The following is an 18,377-nucleotide window of genomic DNA, read 5'->3' as shown; positions in this document are numbered from 1 at the left end:
TTAAATAACAAGATATTAGTGTGGGGGTGTTTTTTTGTGGGTAGGAGGTGTTCTCTTACCACCACCACTCCCCACCCCCTCCCGATTTTTGTGGTAAGGTGTTCCCTTACCACCACCACTCCCCACCCCCTCTTCTTCTCCAATGTGCATCAGAGATAATGGGAAGCAAAGCTTTTCCTGATCTTTGGTGACCTCTGCAAGAAGGAAGAGAGAAGCTGGAGTTTCCATGTTTGGTATGAACCTTTTCGCTCAGTTACTTCACCATTAGCAAAATAATCAGCAAATTGCCATTTAAAACACTGCATTTCCAGACAGATGTGGCACTTAGTGCCACATTTTACTGAGAACTGTCATTTAAAAGGAAGTGCAAATAAACAGCTACCAAAGGAGTTATGAAGTGCAAGTAAGTACCTGAACTTGAAGCAGTGACCTCAGAATTGTACAAAAAAAATGTGAGGATTTTGTTGTTGCTGTTGCTTTCATTATTATTATTACTTCAGTGCATGAACTTTTAAGAAAGAGGAATGTTCTGGCCTTAAATGCAACTATTTTTTTTTATGGTAGAAAACTGATTCCTCAAAGTGAAAGATGCAAATGTACTTTAACGTTATTCCCATGTAATGCAAGAATTCCTGTTTAGATAATTCAACAGGTCACACAAGCTTTCCACTGAAGTCAACAGGACAGCTCACGTGAGATGTTCACATGCTCTAGATTTGAAGGACACTGATCTCATATATTCATTATTTATTTATGTAATGTCATGACATTCTTGTTTATGTCTCATATTTGTAACTTCCTTGCACTTTAAACAAAACCTCTGTCCCATCTATGCCTATAGTCTGATGTAGCAGGCAAGATGGGTATTGAGATTCAGTGTAGACTAGAGGAAGAAAAATCTAACTTAAATCCATTTTCATAGGTCTCACAGTTAGAAATAGAGTCACCGACAGAAAGTCACATATGTATTACATTATCCCACATTCATCTTTCTAGCACTGATTTTAAGTGTTGCTCTGTGCTTATGAAATATTATACATGCATTTATTTGATGGAAAAATATTCTAATAAACTTCATGAATCACTGAACAGCTCACAGTTTCTTGTGATTGGTGAGGCATTTCTGTTACAGGCAGCACTTACACTACCAAACACAGGTGTTTAAAAAGCAGTGTGAAATGTGCAGGTGCAGAAAGTACTACATCAACAAAAAAAAATGTTCCTTCCCCTTCACCTCCGAAGAAGCAACTTTGCTAATTCTTTTTTATTTGTTTGTTTGTTTGTTTTTGTTTTTATACTATGAGGTGTGTCTCTCAATATTCTTTGATTTTAAAAGCCAGAAACCAGGGGCTCAGAAGCTCAGCTTTCTTTTTTTTAAAAAAAAAAAAAATAATAAAATAAAAATAAAAATAAACAAAAACATTTCTTCATTTAAAAATGGGAAAAAAATGGATTTTGGCAGTTCAGAAAAAAAGTTACTGAACAAAATAGAATTTCAAACTTACCTTTTTTTGTTTTTTTTTTCTCAACGTTTTACTTTTATTGGACTAGCATACTGAAAATACCATTCAGTGTGAGTATTAATTTAACCTAGGTAACTAAACCTAATCATTTGCATTTGCAGATTTCCAAGTTTAATGTAAGTGTTTTTTTTTATTATTTTTATTTTTTCAGCTGATTAACTGTCATAAAAACTACCATGCCTGCTGTCAGGTTGCAGTGATTTTTGACCAACAGAATCCAATTTATGGCTTGATGCCATAAATAACTTATTTCTGAATCTGAAAGTTTACATTTATCAAGGGCTAAAATTGTCTTCTCTGGGATGTAGGTAGGAGTCAGGCTCACATTTTAAGGCATGACATGGAAAACCTCTCTGATACTGTGATTAATTAGAAACTGATTCAAGAAGATCTCTGATGATGTTAAACAATAGACTTTCAAGCCCTTACAGAATCACAGAATTTCTAGGTTGGAAGAGACCTCAAGATCATCGAGTCCAACCTCTGACCTAACGCTAACAGTCCCCACTAAACCATATCCCTAAGCTCTACATCTAAACATACCATAGCCCAAGAGAGCTGTGACTAGAGATTATTTTGGTTATTCTGACACATCACCTGAATACATGTATGTCCTAAACTATTAGATTTCTGGGGTATTTACCTTCTTTCTATATGTATAAAAATAAAATCGAAGCCTTTACATCGGGGTTTTTAACAAATAAATTAAACAATAACAACCAAAAAAAAAAAAAGAAGAAGTCCTGACAGATCAAAATTTTCTTTTTCACTAAGAATCATGCCTCTTTTGTGGGAAGTACAAAGTCTTAATACTGAACATAACTAATTTTCTAATGGAAATAGATTTGCCCTCCCCCACAAATATGAATAAACTAGAGATCCACTCACGCAGCAGGGACATACCCTTAAAAAAGACCACTCCTGCAAAGCTGGAAAAGAATTATGACTTGTCAGTGTCTATGCAATATGCTGTAAGCCCCAGGTGCACCATACACTGCCACAATTTCTATTGTCTGAAATTCAATAAAGTCTGCAAAGGTTGAGGAGTGAGACTGGCAGCTCCATTCACTGATGTCCCCACTTACCAATAGAAAGAACAGGCACCGAGTACACACATCCAGACGTCATCAGAGAGCTTGTGCAGAGCGGGACAGACCTCTACCTATGGCTCAGCTTCACAGCCTTCACTGTTTCTCAGACAGTAGAAAAACTGAGAACTGAAGTTGTTCAACAGCCTCTGTTCTAAAAAAAAATATATATATATCAAAAAACATATATATATATTTTTTTGTTTTGTTTTGTTTTGTTTTTTAAACCAGAAGAGTTACTTCATAGCCTTTATATAGAAAGTCATAAGCAGGACTGATTGCTTTGGAAAGAGCCCAGCTTCACAGAGCTGTTGGATACATCATCAGCTTTTCTTACACAACACTCATTTCACATATTATTTATCAGCCTTTGCTTGTGGATTACATCTGACCTTCGTGCTCCATAGATACTGAAATGCATTTATTACCTCAAAAATGTCAGAGACAAATGATTTGCTTTAGAAAGAGGCAGAACTAATGGCTGGAGTATTTTCTTTGCAAATTTTGCAATAAGGACATGGAATTATTACAAAGAATATGACTCACAACATTTCATCATGCTTAAAATTGTTATTTTATTTCCCTTGGAAGGTTTGATGTATCACCAAGTGTCACATAAGTCTTGAGGTATCATATTGTTTCAAGCAGGAGTTTACTGATAATTTTGCCATTTGTTGAAATAACATCAAAAGTTCTCATAGAGAACATTTATTTATTTGTTTGGCATGAGGACAATTACAATAGCTTTTATTTTGAGAGTTTAAATTAACAGTTCTCAAAATAGTGTTTTTTATCTTCTTTTAAGCATGAATATGCACAACCACAAAATTACAAAAGATAAAATTAATAGTGATAGCTCAAGCATAAAGTAGTTTTGAAAAGGAGCATAATAGAACTCCCACTGTAGGCATCAATGTATTAGCTGTTAAATGTTTTTATTCAGTGGGAGTATTTAAGCACATACTTGGCTTCATGCATGTACAATGTTCCCCCCAGCAATATAGTAGAGCAAGTGCTAAATTTAAAGCAAGTACTTCAGTCCTTTGGTTTTCAGACAATTGACTACAATGATTGTTTGGTGGAGCAACCAGATGGTAGTACTAGAAACCTCACAAAGCTTTTCCATAAATAACATTTCTATTTTAAGAAAAAATGCTTCTTGCATTGTCACAGCCAGAAACCAAGATGAGGCTTGTGTCCTTTAATCATTATAACCTATAATTATTAACACAAAAGAGGTAGAGAAAGAGCCTGTACACATATGTTCTACCTCTACCCATTATAGCTGATAAGCCAGAAGAACAGTCAGTAGTTCACTACTCAGAGTAGTATTATCATCATCCACACTAGGATAATAAAAGTACATAAATCCTTCAGCTTTTGCTTTGATTGGAAGGAAAAAAAAAAAAATAGAATAAAGAACATACACTTATCATTTTATTCTAATATCCATAGTTTATAACTATACAGACTTGTGGTTTACTAACTGAAATTTATAAAAATATGACATTCAGAAAATGTTATTTCTTCTCAAGCTCTATCATACTTTCTTAAGGCTAGGTCAACAACAGGGGAACCCAAGATGAAAGATGAATCACCTTTAAAAATATTAATCATGAATCCCAAAAAAAGAACCACGAGTCAAAACATCTGTGAAGTCACTTTAAAAATATTCAGATGATTTTATAGTCTGTTTCCCAACAGCTGCATCTGTTTCTATTTCATATAAATGCAAGTTAGACATCTATAATCTCTGGGTTCTTAACAGATGTCATGAAGTTGAGCACTTTTACATAAGCAAAAGCTAAACAAATTAATTTCAGGCCACCCAATATTTCCAAAAGGCAACAGCCTGGCACTGCCAAAGATTGTATTGCTCCTTGCAAAACTATATCCAGACACTTTAGAATTACTTTTCAATTTGTATTATTTGTGGTTTTACTTATGAATTTTATCTGTCAGGTTTTCCTTTGACCAGTGGTGAGTAATACCATCAAACACAGAGGACAAGGCTAGTTCTGGTGTGTGTTTGTGAGCAGAAATGTTTGAAAAATGCCTGCAACTTCTACAAGCAGCACCACCATAGTTGAGCATAGGGGTTACAGTTTGCTAGAAGCCTGCATGGACTATGGAGGCATGAGTTGGAGGTGTGAGAACAATTGTTATTCCCATAATGATGAGATGTGGACAGGATGGACCAAGCTCACTGAACACCAACACAAGCCTGAAAACGCAACTGCACTCTACTTTGGCATCTCATGGCTTTACCTGCTTATATGGATCAAAGGCTTCAAATTCTTCTAGCCTAGCTAAGATTCCCCCAGAGTGTGTTGTTGTTGTTTTATTTTGTTTTGTTTTGTGTTGTTTTCTTACTAAGATATGTCTTTTTTTCAGAAGTTGTTAACCCTTGAATCTCTTCCAGCTTCTGCTCTGCGAGGCAAATACTTGGCAAATACTTGGGAAAATCCAGACAAGTATATTATTATAACAATACTAAAAACAATACAGGAGAATGTGAAGTTTTTAAGTCTAGACAGATAGAGCTTAAGTTTTTAAGTAGACAGTTCATCCATCAGTAGCAATATTGTAGCAAGAAATTGAGTATCTGCCTATGGTTTAAATATGACCTCACTGATATACTCACTGATATACACTGATCCAACAGCTTTGACCTTCAACCTTGCTCAGAATTAAAATCAGTGATTTTGTTCTCCAACTGTCAATTTTATTTTACCAAGAATTAAAGCTGTCTACCCTACAAAACTATAGCCATTAAATTTCTTATAGTTTTGATAACAAATCCTGTATCTATCAGAGAAACACTGTCCAGTGTTGCACTCATTCCATGTTCTGCACATATTTGTGTTGGTTTTATTTGATTTTATTTTTTAAATTGGTTCATTACAAATGTATAATAAAATTTGAAGGAAACACAGAACAAAAAAAAAAAAAAAACACTAAAATTATGCAACAATGAAAATATTGTGTTTCTTAATGACTGTCAATTCAGTTGTGTGGCATTTTTTTCCTTATTACTTGAAGAAGGATTTATAATCTGTGGGTTTTTTGCTTGTTTGTTTGAAAAAAAATAGCAAAAAACCTATGTCACTGTTATCATTGTTATCATCTGTACTGTTTTGGAACTGGATACATTGGACTGGGTAAATCAGCTGAATTATAAATTACAGACAAAAGCTTCAGATACGATGAAGGCAGTCCAGGGTCTTAGTTACAGGAGGGTGAATACAGCTGAGCTATAAAGTATAGTATTGCACACAATGCCATTTTGAGATTACAGAATTTAAAAAAAAAAAAAAAAGAAAAAGAAAAAGAAAAAGAGAGAGAGAGAGAGAGAGAGAGAGAGAAAGAAAAAAAGAAAAAGCTGTTAAAAAAAAAAAAAAAAAAAAAAAGAGAAAAAAAACCCTTTAGTAACAGAATATCCATTTACATGAGACAACCTCTTCTGGAAACAATAAAGGTGCCTCTCTGTGCAATACCCTGGATAGGTTTTCACTCAGATCAAGACCAGTTTCTATTTAAGACATTTCACTCAACTATAGATTTGGGAAAAAAAAAAAAAATGTAGATTGTCCTTCATGCTCTACAAAAGAGGCCCTTTCATCTACCACAGAAAGGCACAGCAGGGGTGTTTGACCTTGGGAGTGCAAAGCACACTGGCAGGTTGTTAAAAGTCCATAGATAGTATCTAAGTCATAGAAATATTTATGTCTACATATATATTGCTACTTCTCCCCCAAAATCTTACCACCTCAAAAGCTTAGATTAACATTTCCATTCCCCAAGAGGTATGGAAACAATAGAAAGCCATTTTCTCCTAGTTACCCAACTTTCATAGTTTTCTCAGTGAAATTTTAGGTACCTGAAAACTTGATCTAGCTCATTGGATTCCCTCCTGTTAATAGAGGGAGACGGAGAGATGAAAATATCAGTTTGTTTCTACTGGGAGTACAGATCTTCCCCAGCACCCATCACCAGGCTGTGCCAGCACTGCCAGGAAATCACCTTAGCCAAGCAGATCCAGCTTACAGAGAGCAGGAGGCACAGCTGTGGTGCCAGGTGTGTCCTCTCAGCAGACTGCAAAGCATTTTCCTATCTCCACTTGGCCATGTTACCCTCACATTTCTGGTTGCAAAGCTAAGTTAAAAAACAAAACAAAACAAAACAAAAAAAACAACAAACAAACAAACAAACAAAAAAAAAACACGCTTTCTTAACTGTACCACAAGCTGATAGCTAAAATGACTAATGTCACCTTTATTCCTCCCTGTTTCTGCCCTAGCTGTGGGATTATGCAAAGTTAGATCCATGTATAATCACAACCAGATATAGACTTTTTGGTTGACTCTATTAACAACATTTATATATATATATATATATATATTAATTTACTAAAACCAAAATTGGAGCTCGATCCTGCCTCCTAATACAAAGTTTCAAGCACAACTGAACAGTCCTCACACTATGAGTGAGAGGACTTTCCATTCACTGAAAATTAAGGATGTGCTTTAAAGCTTGACATTGTGTGATTTACAAAATTGGAATCAGACATAAATATAGACAAACATAAATCAGGTGCTTAGTGGTATAAATGCAGAATTACAGAATGGTTAAGGTTGGCAGGGACCACCCGAGGCCATCTGTTCCCAATACCCTGCTCGAGCAAGGACACCCCTAGCAAGCTGCCCAGGACTATGCACAGATCTTCAAAGAGGGAGACACCACAGCCTCACTGGGCAACCTGTGACAGTGCTCAGTCACTCGCAGAGCAGAGATATGCTTCGTGATGCTCAGATGGAACCTCCCATGCTCTAGTTTGTGCCTGTTGCCACTTGTCCCGGTTCAAGGCACCACTTAAAAGATACCAGACTCAGAAGTGTACTAGAATCACTGGCTAATGTCAGAATCCCAAATCATAACACCTAAGAACTAAAATATGACTCAGACAGAATGTGGGACCCTAAATAACACAGAACAGTGATGCTGAAAATCCATCACACAACTGCCATCTACCTAGGTAGAAATACCTAAGCTTTACAGAACTCTCTAGATCTTAAAGTTCTTCACATAACCATCTCTTAATTTCTTTTCATGGTTTTTTTTTTTTTTTTTTTTTGTGATAATAATTTCTTAACCAAATAATAATAAAAGAAAGTTTGAAATTAAATGCTTTTCTATTTACTGTACCTTTACCTTTCTTCAAGAGCCCAAGAACAAGACCTTTCAGGCTGCCTTCAGGCCAGATTTCATTGCTGCCTCTATTTGTAAGTGTACAGATTCCCTCATCCCTTATCCACAGATAACCTCAGACTAAAGACAGCTTAGAAACAGATTTTACACTTTTCAGACAAGTACTATAAATGGAAGTACATGATGCAAAAGCTGAGTAACAGCTCCCTCACCATCACCACTCTCTTCTCCACTTTGGAAGGAATTCAGTGTTGTCCCAGGCCATGTGCTCCAACCACAGCCACCAGAACAAGCTTTTCTCAGGACTTGGAGTTTGGCATCTCTTCTACTTTGTCTGCATAGCAATGGCTGTTAGAGCAGACATGTCTGCATCATTCTCTGATAGTTAGAGCCTAAATTTCACATCTGTCTTCCTTTATGTGGAATTTACTCAGCATAGATCTTGGTCTTAGGAATGCATTGAATCCAGAAAAAGAGAAGAATCAAGTTTTGAATTCATGTATCACCACTACTTGGTCTGTCTCTGGATCTAGCATCCTCATGCCTCAATTTCAACAGAAGGGTTGTGGATGCAACTGCAACTACTATCAAACCTCTAGCAGTTGGTCATCTGAATAGTTCTCCCTGCTCCGCTGACTACACTGAGTGAACCTCATGTGATCAAACAAGGAATGTAGACACCTAGCGAAACACCTTGGGATCACCTAGTGAATCCCACTGCCTGTGTCTTCGTTCCAGATTCTCAAAGTTTTCATGTATGCTATTTCCTATTTTGGGGTTCCAGAAAGATGTCAAAAGCAAATCCTGCCATGATGCCACTATTTACCCTTTGTGCAAATTACAGGATAGGAGAATGCTCCTAATTTCCAGGCTATTTGAAATTAGGTATTAGCAGCTTTCCAGTCAGAGATGAGCCTCAGTTACCTGCATTTTTCTCATAGAAATAACTGATTGCTGAAGATATAAAAGCTCATCTGGCAAACTGACTAACCCTTACCATAGTGACTATTAACTGCTTGGACTCTCAAAACAGTTAAATAGAATAATACATGTTAACCACACATACCAAAACATAGTGCTAACTATTAGTCATTGTTCCAAGAATGTTAGTTACCCTTTCCAGACTATCGTATATATACGTGTGTGTGTATTACAGTGCACCAAACATTTATTTTTAAATAATCAAGCCACAAGACTGAGATCACAAGAAGGTTCTGGGTTAAAGTAACAAAAGTTAAAATGGAAATTCTGAGAGAGTTTCCATTACAAATTCCATGCATTTTATTTTGTTTATGAAATAACTGATTCAGTGACTGAAAAAATGGAAGATTTTCTTAAAGAGGAAGAGGGCATACCACTGATGTCTTATATTTCATATTGCCTTCACAAAACAGCTGTCAGAAACTAACAGCACTAGGAATCACAGAATCACAGAATCACAGAATTTCTAGGTTGGAAGAGACCTCAAGATCATCGAGTCTAACCTCTGACCTAACGCTAACAGTCCCCACTAAACCATATCCCTAAGCTCTACATCTAAACGTCTTTTAAAGACTTCCAGGGACGGTGACTCCACCACTTCCCTGGGCAGCCTGTTCCAATGTCTAACAACCCTTTCGGTTAAGAAGTTCTTCCTAATATCTAACCTAAAACTCCCCTGGCGCAACTTAAGCCCATTCCCCCTCATCCTGTCACCAGGCACATGGGAGAATAGACCAACCCCCACCTCACTACAACCTCCTTTAAGGTATCTGTAAAGAGCGATAAGGTCGCCCCTGAGCCTCCTTTTCTCCAGGCTGAACAAGCCCAGCTCCCTCAGCTGCTCCTCGTAGGACTTGTTCTCCAGGCCCCTCACCAGCTTCGTCGCCCTTCTCTGCACCCGCTCAAGCACCTCGACGTCCTTCTTGTAGCGAGGGGCCCAAAACTGAACACAGTACTCGAGGTGCGGCCTCACCAGAGCCGAGTACAGGGGGATGATCACCTCCCTAGCCCTGCTGGTCACACTGTTTCTGATACAAGCCAGGATGCTGTTGGCCTTCTTGGCCACCTGAGCACACTGCTGGCTCATATTCAGCTGACTATCAACCAATATTCCCAGGTCCTTCTCTGCCTGGCAGCTCTCCAACCGCTCATCTCCCAGCCTGTAGCTCTGCTTGGGGTTATTGCGCCCCAGGTGCAGGACCCGGCACTTGGCCTTGTTGAACTTCATGCAGTTGACCTCAGCCCATTGGTGCAGCCTATCCAGATCCTCCTGCAGAGCCTTCCTACCCTCAAGCAGATCGACACACGCGCATAGCTTGGTGTCATCTGCAAACTTACTGAGTTTGCCCTCGTCCACATTAAAAATAGCATGAAAGTAATGGAAAAACTAGCAGATACAGCTTCTCCTCAATGTGAAAATTTCTGTCTTGGAAAAGGCATACTACTAAAACAGTAAAGTTTCTACTAAAGCAGTAGCAATTTCAGCTTTAGATCTTTAAGGGAGATGGTCAAAACCTGGGCAGGACCAGCAGCTTCCATAGCAAGCTCCTAAATTCTTTTTACCATAGAACGAACTCATGACTAATTGTAGACAACTAACGTTGGATGAGACAAATCACAAACATGCTTACTGTTTCCCCAAGCAGAACACACTAGCAAGATTGAACACCTATTTTACAAAACATGAGATGTATTCAAGAAAATGTTTGTGGGATCCAAAAGAAAAAAGTATCAGCCCCCAGGAGAAACAGAGGTATGGGTGTTTCATTAAAAGGAAATATTTTATTAAAAGGCTTTTGGGTTTCTGAACAAGGTTTCAGAAGGAATAGTCAGCTTCCAGGAAAGTGATTGTGAATCAGAAGAGCAGACCTATATATACACACACATACATATATAAACATTTAGAAGAAATACAGTTAGAATCTAGATAAAATCATTCTCCTGAAAATCTCATTTTCCCTCAATTTTCCCCCATACACACTTCGGGAATAAAAGTTTAGAACAGCCTATTGGAAAGAGAGACATTGTTTTCAATATCTTTGCAACAGTGCAACAGGCAGATAAAACGCTGTACCACTTAGGAGCACTGGGCTAATAGATGTGACAGTGAAGGATTTTTATAACATAACTACATAGCTGTTACATAATCTTTTTTTTTTTTTTTTTTTTTTTTTTTTTTTTTAGATGGTTAGCAGCAATAATGCTGCATTGGACAATGTGAAGTCATCTCTCAAAATAATATGATGTGACAGGCAAAGTGTATTCCGGCTCGATTTGCACTGGGGACTAGTATAGAATATTTCACTGCAGTGAAGCCATTCCTAAATTGATCTGCTTGTAAATTCCAGAAACTGGGGGGTGGGAGGAACCACGACACAAAGGCTCTGTTTTCTGAAAGCCTTGGTTCCTGGTGCTTAATGAATAGAGTACTGTAATACAGAATTGAAATTAAACATGTACTGGGAAGGGATTTGGTGGTTTCTTTATTTTTGCATCTCAATGGCACTCAGCATACAGAAAACATGATACAATTAGTTCAGCATGTGGGGGTAATCATGTCGTTACACGGCAGTGTTTAATCTAGTTGAGGCCAGTAATCTCTGGATGTTGATCTGCAGTGTCATGTGCTGCCTTGTAGCATTTCCACATGGGCGATTGGGTACTTTGCAGCATTAGAATCTGCATTTGATTTCTTGCTCTCTTATCTGACTCCCCAGGGATTCCGTAAATCCAGTGTAATTTATGACTGCCATTCTCTTTGGGCTTTGACACATACGCAGCAAAGGATTAAAATCAGGCTTCTGAAGCAGTTACCACTTGCAGCCATCTGCCCAGCCCTTTAGATGGAGATTACCATTCCCACCACACTAAATCTAAAAACCCAGTGAAGTAACTCCTAAGCATCTCGAGACTGTTTGTAAAGGTACATAGATCCACTTTGAATTTAATCCTTAGCTGAGAACTGCAGCAGTACAGAAGCTGGCTCATAAATCAGGCTGTGATCTTTGCCAGAGGTGGGGCAGCAACTTGAGCAGCCACCATCTGAGCCATCTGATTTTAGTCTGCTTCTTCATGTGAATGAACTCTTGGACTTCATCAATGTTTACAAGTTAGTAAATGACAGTCCTTCCAAAAGTAATTGTTTCAAAACAACGGGGCTACTTCAGATGCTTTACAGACTATTATTTAACTGACTGCTTTACAGACTCCCAGTTTCATTGGTCATTTTTTTTAAACTTTCTGAAATTTTCACAGCCGTAAATGGGGGGTTGCTGCACATCCTCTTTTAATCCCCAGTATGATCTAGTTAAGTCACTCTCTATTCTTCGGAAAATCTCTCTTTCAGATTTTTGTGTGCAATTATGTAGCAAATTCAGACATATTATTCAGCTATTTATGCAGCCATTATTTCCAGTTTTTATCGCACAGAATGAAAAATCCAAGTAGTTTTTGATTTTAAATGATAAACTTTTATTCTGAATATACTGTTTTTGCACAAGGATTAACACAACAGTTCTAGGATTATAAACTTTTTATAACATTATTATACAAATTTTTACAAAAAATTATTTTTTCAGGCTTGTCAAGTTCCACAAAAGTGTCAAGAGAACACAATAAAAGGGAGAAAGACCTGCTTGCCTTGTAAAAAGCAATCAAGCCTTTTTTTGCAGAAACGCACACTGAGCATTTCAATAAAAGTATCCCAGAAAGCATGATCCAGATATTCCATAAAACACAAGAAGAGAAGACAGCTTTGTCAGATCACAATCGCATTTTCATGGCATCTGAACAAGACAGTACCCCTTTAGCCTCAGTGAAATTATTTCTTCAAGATGATATTTTTCTTTTAAACCATAAATGGTACAGATGCAAGCAGCTGGGAAGAGGGTGAGGCTAACTTTTCAAAATGCTTGAATTGTTTTCAGATACTTTGTTTTAATCTTTTTACAGTAGTGTACAATGAGTATTAACAATATTAACATTGTGGTATGGAAGAATAAAAAAGAAATCTGGCCTTTTTAGAGGCTTGGATATCTGGTGAAGCTAGGGTAAAATTTCAGCTAAGGAAAGAGTTATTAAGATTTCACCTTTAGTTGTCATTCTAAAAATATCAGAACATCGAAGTGCCTTGTAGGCATTAATATACTTCTTAATAACCATTGTGTTAGCATCTGAATTTTTAGGACCAGTGGGATTGAGGTTGTGTTCTGAAATTAAGCGATACTAAGCACACTTTCTGAGTTTAAATGTTAATGAGAAAAAAAAAAAAAAAAAAAGTTCTTAATGTCTCTTCAGTGATACCAAAAAACTCTCAACAGCAAGTAACACTTGGGTTGCAAAGGTCACTTAAAAGGGATACTGCCTATTTGAACCCATTAAGGCCAGTTTTTAAGTTAGTAAAAGGAATATTATAGGAAAACTTACAAATGGCAGCAACACTGTGTGTTTTTTGTTTATTTTTTTGTTTTGTTTTGTTTTTGTCAAGTTAAGCAATAAAGCCTCAAGCATTAGAAACATGAAAAAGATCATACTAAAATCTTAAAGGTAGAGGACCTAAAAATCTTGTCAATCAAACCTTCTATGTCATGTTAAAAACCTGTTACAAATATGGACCACGGTCAGTGTTTTGGCAGTAATGCTGGTTGTTTAAATGAAAATTTAAAAAGAAACCTTTCATGTTAAGTCCTCAGATCACATTTTGTAGAATGCCATGCTGTAAGAACTTTAATGGTGGGTATTTGTCAGACATACATTAGGCTGCATGACTTCTGTGTAAACTAAAACAGTTCCAGCAGTTTATCTCTGTCCCTTAGTGCTATTTAAAGGATCTGAGCAAATATCGACATAGCTTATTATCTGACCTAAAAAAAATAAATAAATCTTTTTACAGCATATTATAACATGAAAATGCCTCAGTTTAAAGCCTAGGATCAATTTTATTTTCTTATAGAGAAGATGACTATTATACATTATGTGAGAGTAATTATACTCTTCTGCATAAGAATAAGTTGTTATCCATGGAAGTTATTTGTAACTCACTGGTCTTCACATTTTGAGATAGCTAATGTTCACATTGCATTTGCTTTCTGGTGTTTTGTATTTTGTACATATATAGGTAGTGCATTTTAACAAATCTTGATTATCACTTGGATATCACTTAAATATATTCAGTAATATCACTTTAGTGCATTTTAACAAATCTTGATTATCACTTGGATATCACTTAAATATATTCAGTAATAACATTTCTATATATATATTTCTTACACAAACAGAAGCCAATATTTCATTTTTACCTGTTCAAAGGTAAAGCCAGATCCTGAGTTTAATGGCTGGAAGGCTAGGTGTTTATATTGAGACTTATTTCTTCAAGTCCTACAAAGGGACAGAGGAGAGGAACAGAAAATATTTTTCTCTTTGGATAGCCCAGGAAGTCTAAGGTGTCTGCATTGCATGGGCTTCTCCCTCCTTTTTTTAATTTGAGCCCTCTAAGGGAAGTGAGATGAGAGCAAAAGCCCCAGCTGTTTTCTGTGGCAGCATGGTTTAGTGCCATCTTTCTTTCTGCCTACGGACTCTAATCGAATGATTATCTGGTAGCTTAGAGTATGGCTCACCAGTGTAAGTAAACTATTCTAACATACACATAAAATAACTTTTCCATGAAGGGTTTCTTTTGAGTAGCTTTTGGGTAGCTAAGTGAAAAATATATAGTGCTTAATATACTGACAGTCTTTCAAGAAATTAAAAGACCAAAATGTGAAGTAATGTGAATCTGAAGTAATCTTAAAGTAAAAGCTATAAGTGTACTAAGTATTGGCCTAATCCTACAAAATTTGTTCCTCCATAAGATTTCAATTTACCATGTTAAGAAAAAATACAGGATGCAATCTCAGCATTAGAAAGTCTCAAACCAATTTTTTATGAGGTGATAGCTGGTGACAGGGTGAAGAGAAGTGCAGTAATATAACTGGAAGGAAGAGCTCCAAGATTATCTTCACCCATAGTATCAAAATTACCTCACCTTCCCTGAGGAGGACCTGAAGTCATCCAACACAGTTAATTGTAATTTTAACCCCATGACTTTGCTAAAGATGTTTTTTTAAATGCTAAATTTGACCACTGAACAGAAGGTCAGCTTTTACTGTTTTCACTCATTGTATTCCCAAACAGAAGAAAATACATAGCTGGAGACAAGGTACATGAGAAAAACAACAAACCAGCTATGGGTACAACTACAGTAGAAGTCTGATCTTTTAAGCCATGCCATGGCTTTGAGTAGTATCTTCTGGTTTCATAGGATATTAATGCATGCCCAATTATTTCTTTAAGCTTTTGACATGATCAAAATTATATCAATCAATTGCCAGCATACACATACCAATGCTTTGCATTTTCTTATTTTTTAAAGAGCTAGTGTATTGTGCCATGGTAATATTTGCATATTGCAGTTGTTAGCAGAATTATACAATATCAGCAGAGTTGCACATTCATTGGTTTAGCTGTCTTGCAATACTGTTTAGTTCTGAAAACTAGAAAAAAGCGCAAATCATATTTTGCATCAACACTATGCTACACTGTAATATTGTAATTTACTGCACCAATCTGTATCACCAATGAGGTTGTATAAAAACAACTTCTAAAATTATTATTCACAATCAAGTATCAATGTGCATACATACAGATTCAAGGCTCCCCATTTGTTTAGATTTTTCCCAATCTCAGCAACCAGGTAATTTTGCTGTTAAATTTGCTATTTTCAATAATAAATAGCAATAGAATCAGTTTTAATACTATGGATGAATTTCATATAAAGCAAACAAAGGGGGAACCTGATATGAACCTTAGTGAACATATACTTTCAAAAATAAATATGTAAAATCTGATTTTTATATACTTAAAATATCTGTACACAGGTTTTCATGTGAGATTCCTATTCTGTAAAAAATCCAACTCAAACTTTTTGTTACGATAGCTAAATTTACCCTATTTTCTCAGCTTTTTCATTGCACAGTATATTCAGAGAACTCTGTTTCATAATATATTTTAATATGGTTTGATTGCAACACATTGCAATGTTCAGTTTCTCACACAATAAAAGAACCACTCATTTACCTTTTCAATGGACTATACTCTACCATCAAAGAAAACTAACTGAAAAACAGTAACATAGCATCATCATCATGCAAAATACCCTTGGAAACCAACGTTCAAATATCACAAATACATTTCTTATTCACAAGCATTTTTCTTTGAGCCTTTGAAGGACTTGACCAGCTTTATATATATCTGTATTGTGAAAAGGAGGTGAATATTACATTGAAATTAAGATTTTTCTGATAGAAAATAACACCAAGTTTAATATGAGAATTGTTTTTTAGTTAAACTCTCAAGCACCTTTTTATTTTGAGTTTCCTCCTTTCTCCTTTTTTTTAAATTAACAAGTTACCAGCTTACCAAAACATTTCAAGATACCCGTTCTGATTAACTTTGGAAGAATAAACCACTCATCATAAAGCATTTCAATCACGCTGAGCTTCTGATGAAGACTAGCTAATATCTTCATTTCACTCAAGTAGTTTGGACAAAACTGATGTTCAAAGCAGCCATTGTGGTGCTAGTAATGTATATTGGGGAGCATATTTTCTTTTTTTCTTGTATTTTATATAAATAAATGTTCATGTAAAAGAATATAAATCTTCAAGAAATTCAAAGCTTAAAAGAACATCATGTACATAAGCTATTTTCAGGGGAGCCCTTTTACATTAAGTCATCAAGATTACAACGACAAACAAATGAAAAAAAACAAACAAACAAACAAAAAAAACCACACCCTTAGATTCCCCAGTGAAGCACATACAGAATTCTGTTCAGATGGCATAGATGATGCAGCATTCACACACGTTTAAGGATCTGATACTCCAACATGCAGCCACTGCAGGTGCCTTTATGAGTCTCACAACGCGTGATAACCAGACATGAGCATTGCTGTTCTGCTGCTGTCTGAATAGCTGACCCTTTTTAAAATGAAATTGAGGCTATTGTTTTGGCCGGGTCTTGATTAAGTTATGCAGGTTTTGGTTTAGCAAGGTCATAACTGACAGTGTCTGCTGCCAGATAACAGCCAAAGCAGGACCAACTGAATTCCTACCATAGACCACAGTGATGGACTCAGACCAGAGACACCACCGCAGTCAGCTGAATCTTCCTGTTGACAAGAAAAGAAAAAATAATTTAACATTAATCACATCTAAATTTCCTGATAAGTTATCTACATTTTAAGCTTTGGTATTTTGAATTAACCTTGAGGTATCATTTTTCATCGTAAGTACATTATTTTGTGAAAAAACAAACAAACAAAAAAAAAAACAACAAAAAAACCAACCAAACAACAACAACAAAACAACAACAACAACAACCAAGCACAGTCAAATAATTCTAGGAAATTCTAGGAAGCTTGTCTTATTTTTGAAACATGGAATGGCATTACTACATTAACTTCAGGGGTGGGAAAATTAAATACTTACAAGGCTTACTGCAGTCATTTATGAACTAGACAGGATTTTTACACAATGAAACAAGAAATGCTATGAAATATACCTGGGGACCCTGGTAATCCACATCTATGTTACTTAAAATTACATCAGTTTGGAGATTTGGAGTATCATTTTATTGCAAGGAAAGATGGAAAAAAAAAATATCTTTTCAAGGTACGAAATCAAATAACAGACTGTTCATTCCCATTACATCAACACAACCACACATTAAAAAGAATATCCTCTGCAGATGAAGGTATGCTAAAAAAAAAAAAAAAAAAAAAAAAAAGAATACAAATCCTGTATTTGATACATATTCTGTTGGCTGTAATATCTTTTATCTAAAGTTCCAGGGAAACGTTTCAGCCATCCCTTGCATGGCTTTGTCTACCAAATCCGAGATTCATGGGTAGTTATAAAGGTTGGCAATATTTCTTCTGCTGCTTGTTTTCACTGTATCCTATACCCATATTATAAAAAGATGCTTTCCCTTTATTCACACCAAGATATTCAGAGTCTCCAAGAACAAGACAACAGTGTAGGTGGGAAGGGACTTTGGTGCCCTCAGGAACTGGGGAAGCTTCTTGAACAGGAGAAAAGTGCAGGAAGGACAGAGTACACCTTAATTTTAACACAGCCCTGCTGCTCATACAGAAATGCCAAAGGTTTCAGAGGAACACTTAAAGCAGAAAGCAGAGAAAAGCCAATGAGCATGGAACAGCTCCTCGTTCAAACTGACATGCCTCTGAGGCAAGCATAACTAATATTTAATGTGCCTCAGAAAAGCCCAGGGGAAAAATAAGCAGTACAAACAGAATAAAAAAGGGAGGCACATTAAAATGCCTTCAATTTACCAGCACATCCTTAAGCAAATCTTTCAAGTTATTCTACACCAATTCTAGGAGCAAAAAATTAAGATAGGATAATGAAGACAAGTCATCAGTCAAGCACCTCAAAATAACACATATCACAGAGATGAAGTAGAAGGAGAATAATCAGTAGGATAGATCGTTGTCGGACTACCAGCTTGGTAAGAATGGTGG

General features: G+C 36.3%; 1 protein-coding gene across 4 annotated transcripts in view; it reads right to left on the bottom strand.

Annotated features, from left to right (window-relative positions):
- Positions 1–12,253: 12,253 nt before the first annotated feature.
- The window catches only part of CACNA2D1 (calcium voltage-gated channel auxiliary subunit alpha2delta 1), a 427,875-nt gene continuing 421,751 nt past the window's right edge, over positions 12,254–18,377 (bottom strand). For 2 of the 4 annotated variants that reach the window (XM_032190134.1, XM_032190152.1), the window contains one exon: positions 12,254–17,006. In XM_032190134.1, coding sequence (XP_032046025.1) covers positions 16,890–17,006 — 117 coding nt within the window. In that variant the 3' untranslated portion in view covers positions 12,254–16,889. The remainder of the gene's footprint in view (positions 17,007–18,377) is intronic. The other 2 variants (XM_032190143.1, XM_032190125.1) reach the window with 1 other exon arrangement.

The sequence above is a fragment of the Aythya fuligula genome, chromosome 1, assembly GCF_009819795.1.
Source record: "Aythya fuligula isolate bAytFul2 chromosome 1, bAytFul2.pri, whole genome shotgun sequence".
Classification (NCBI taxonomy): domain Eukaryota; kingdom Metazoa; phylum Chordata; class Aves; order Anseriformes; family Anatidae; genus Aythya; species Aythya fuligula.
This window is presented reverse-complemented; position numbering and strand designations above follow the sequence as displayed.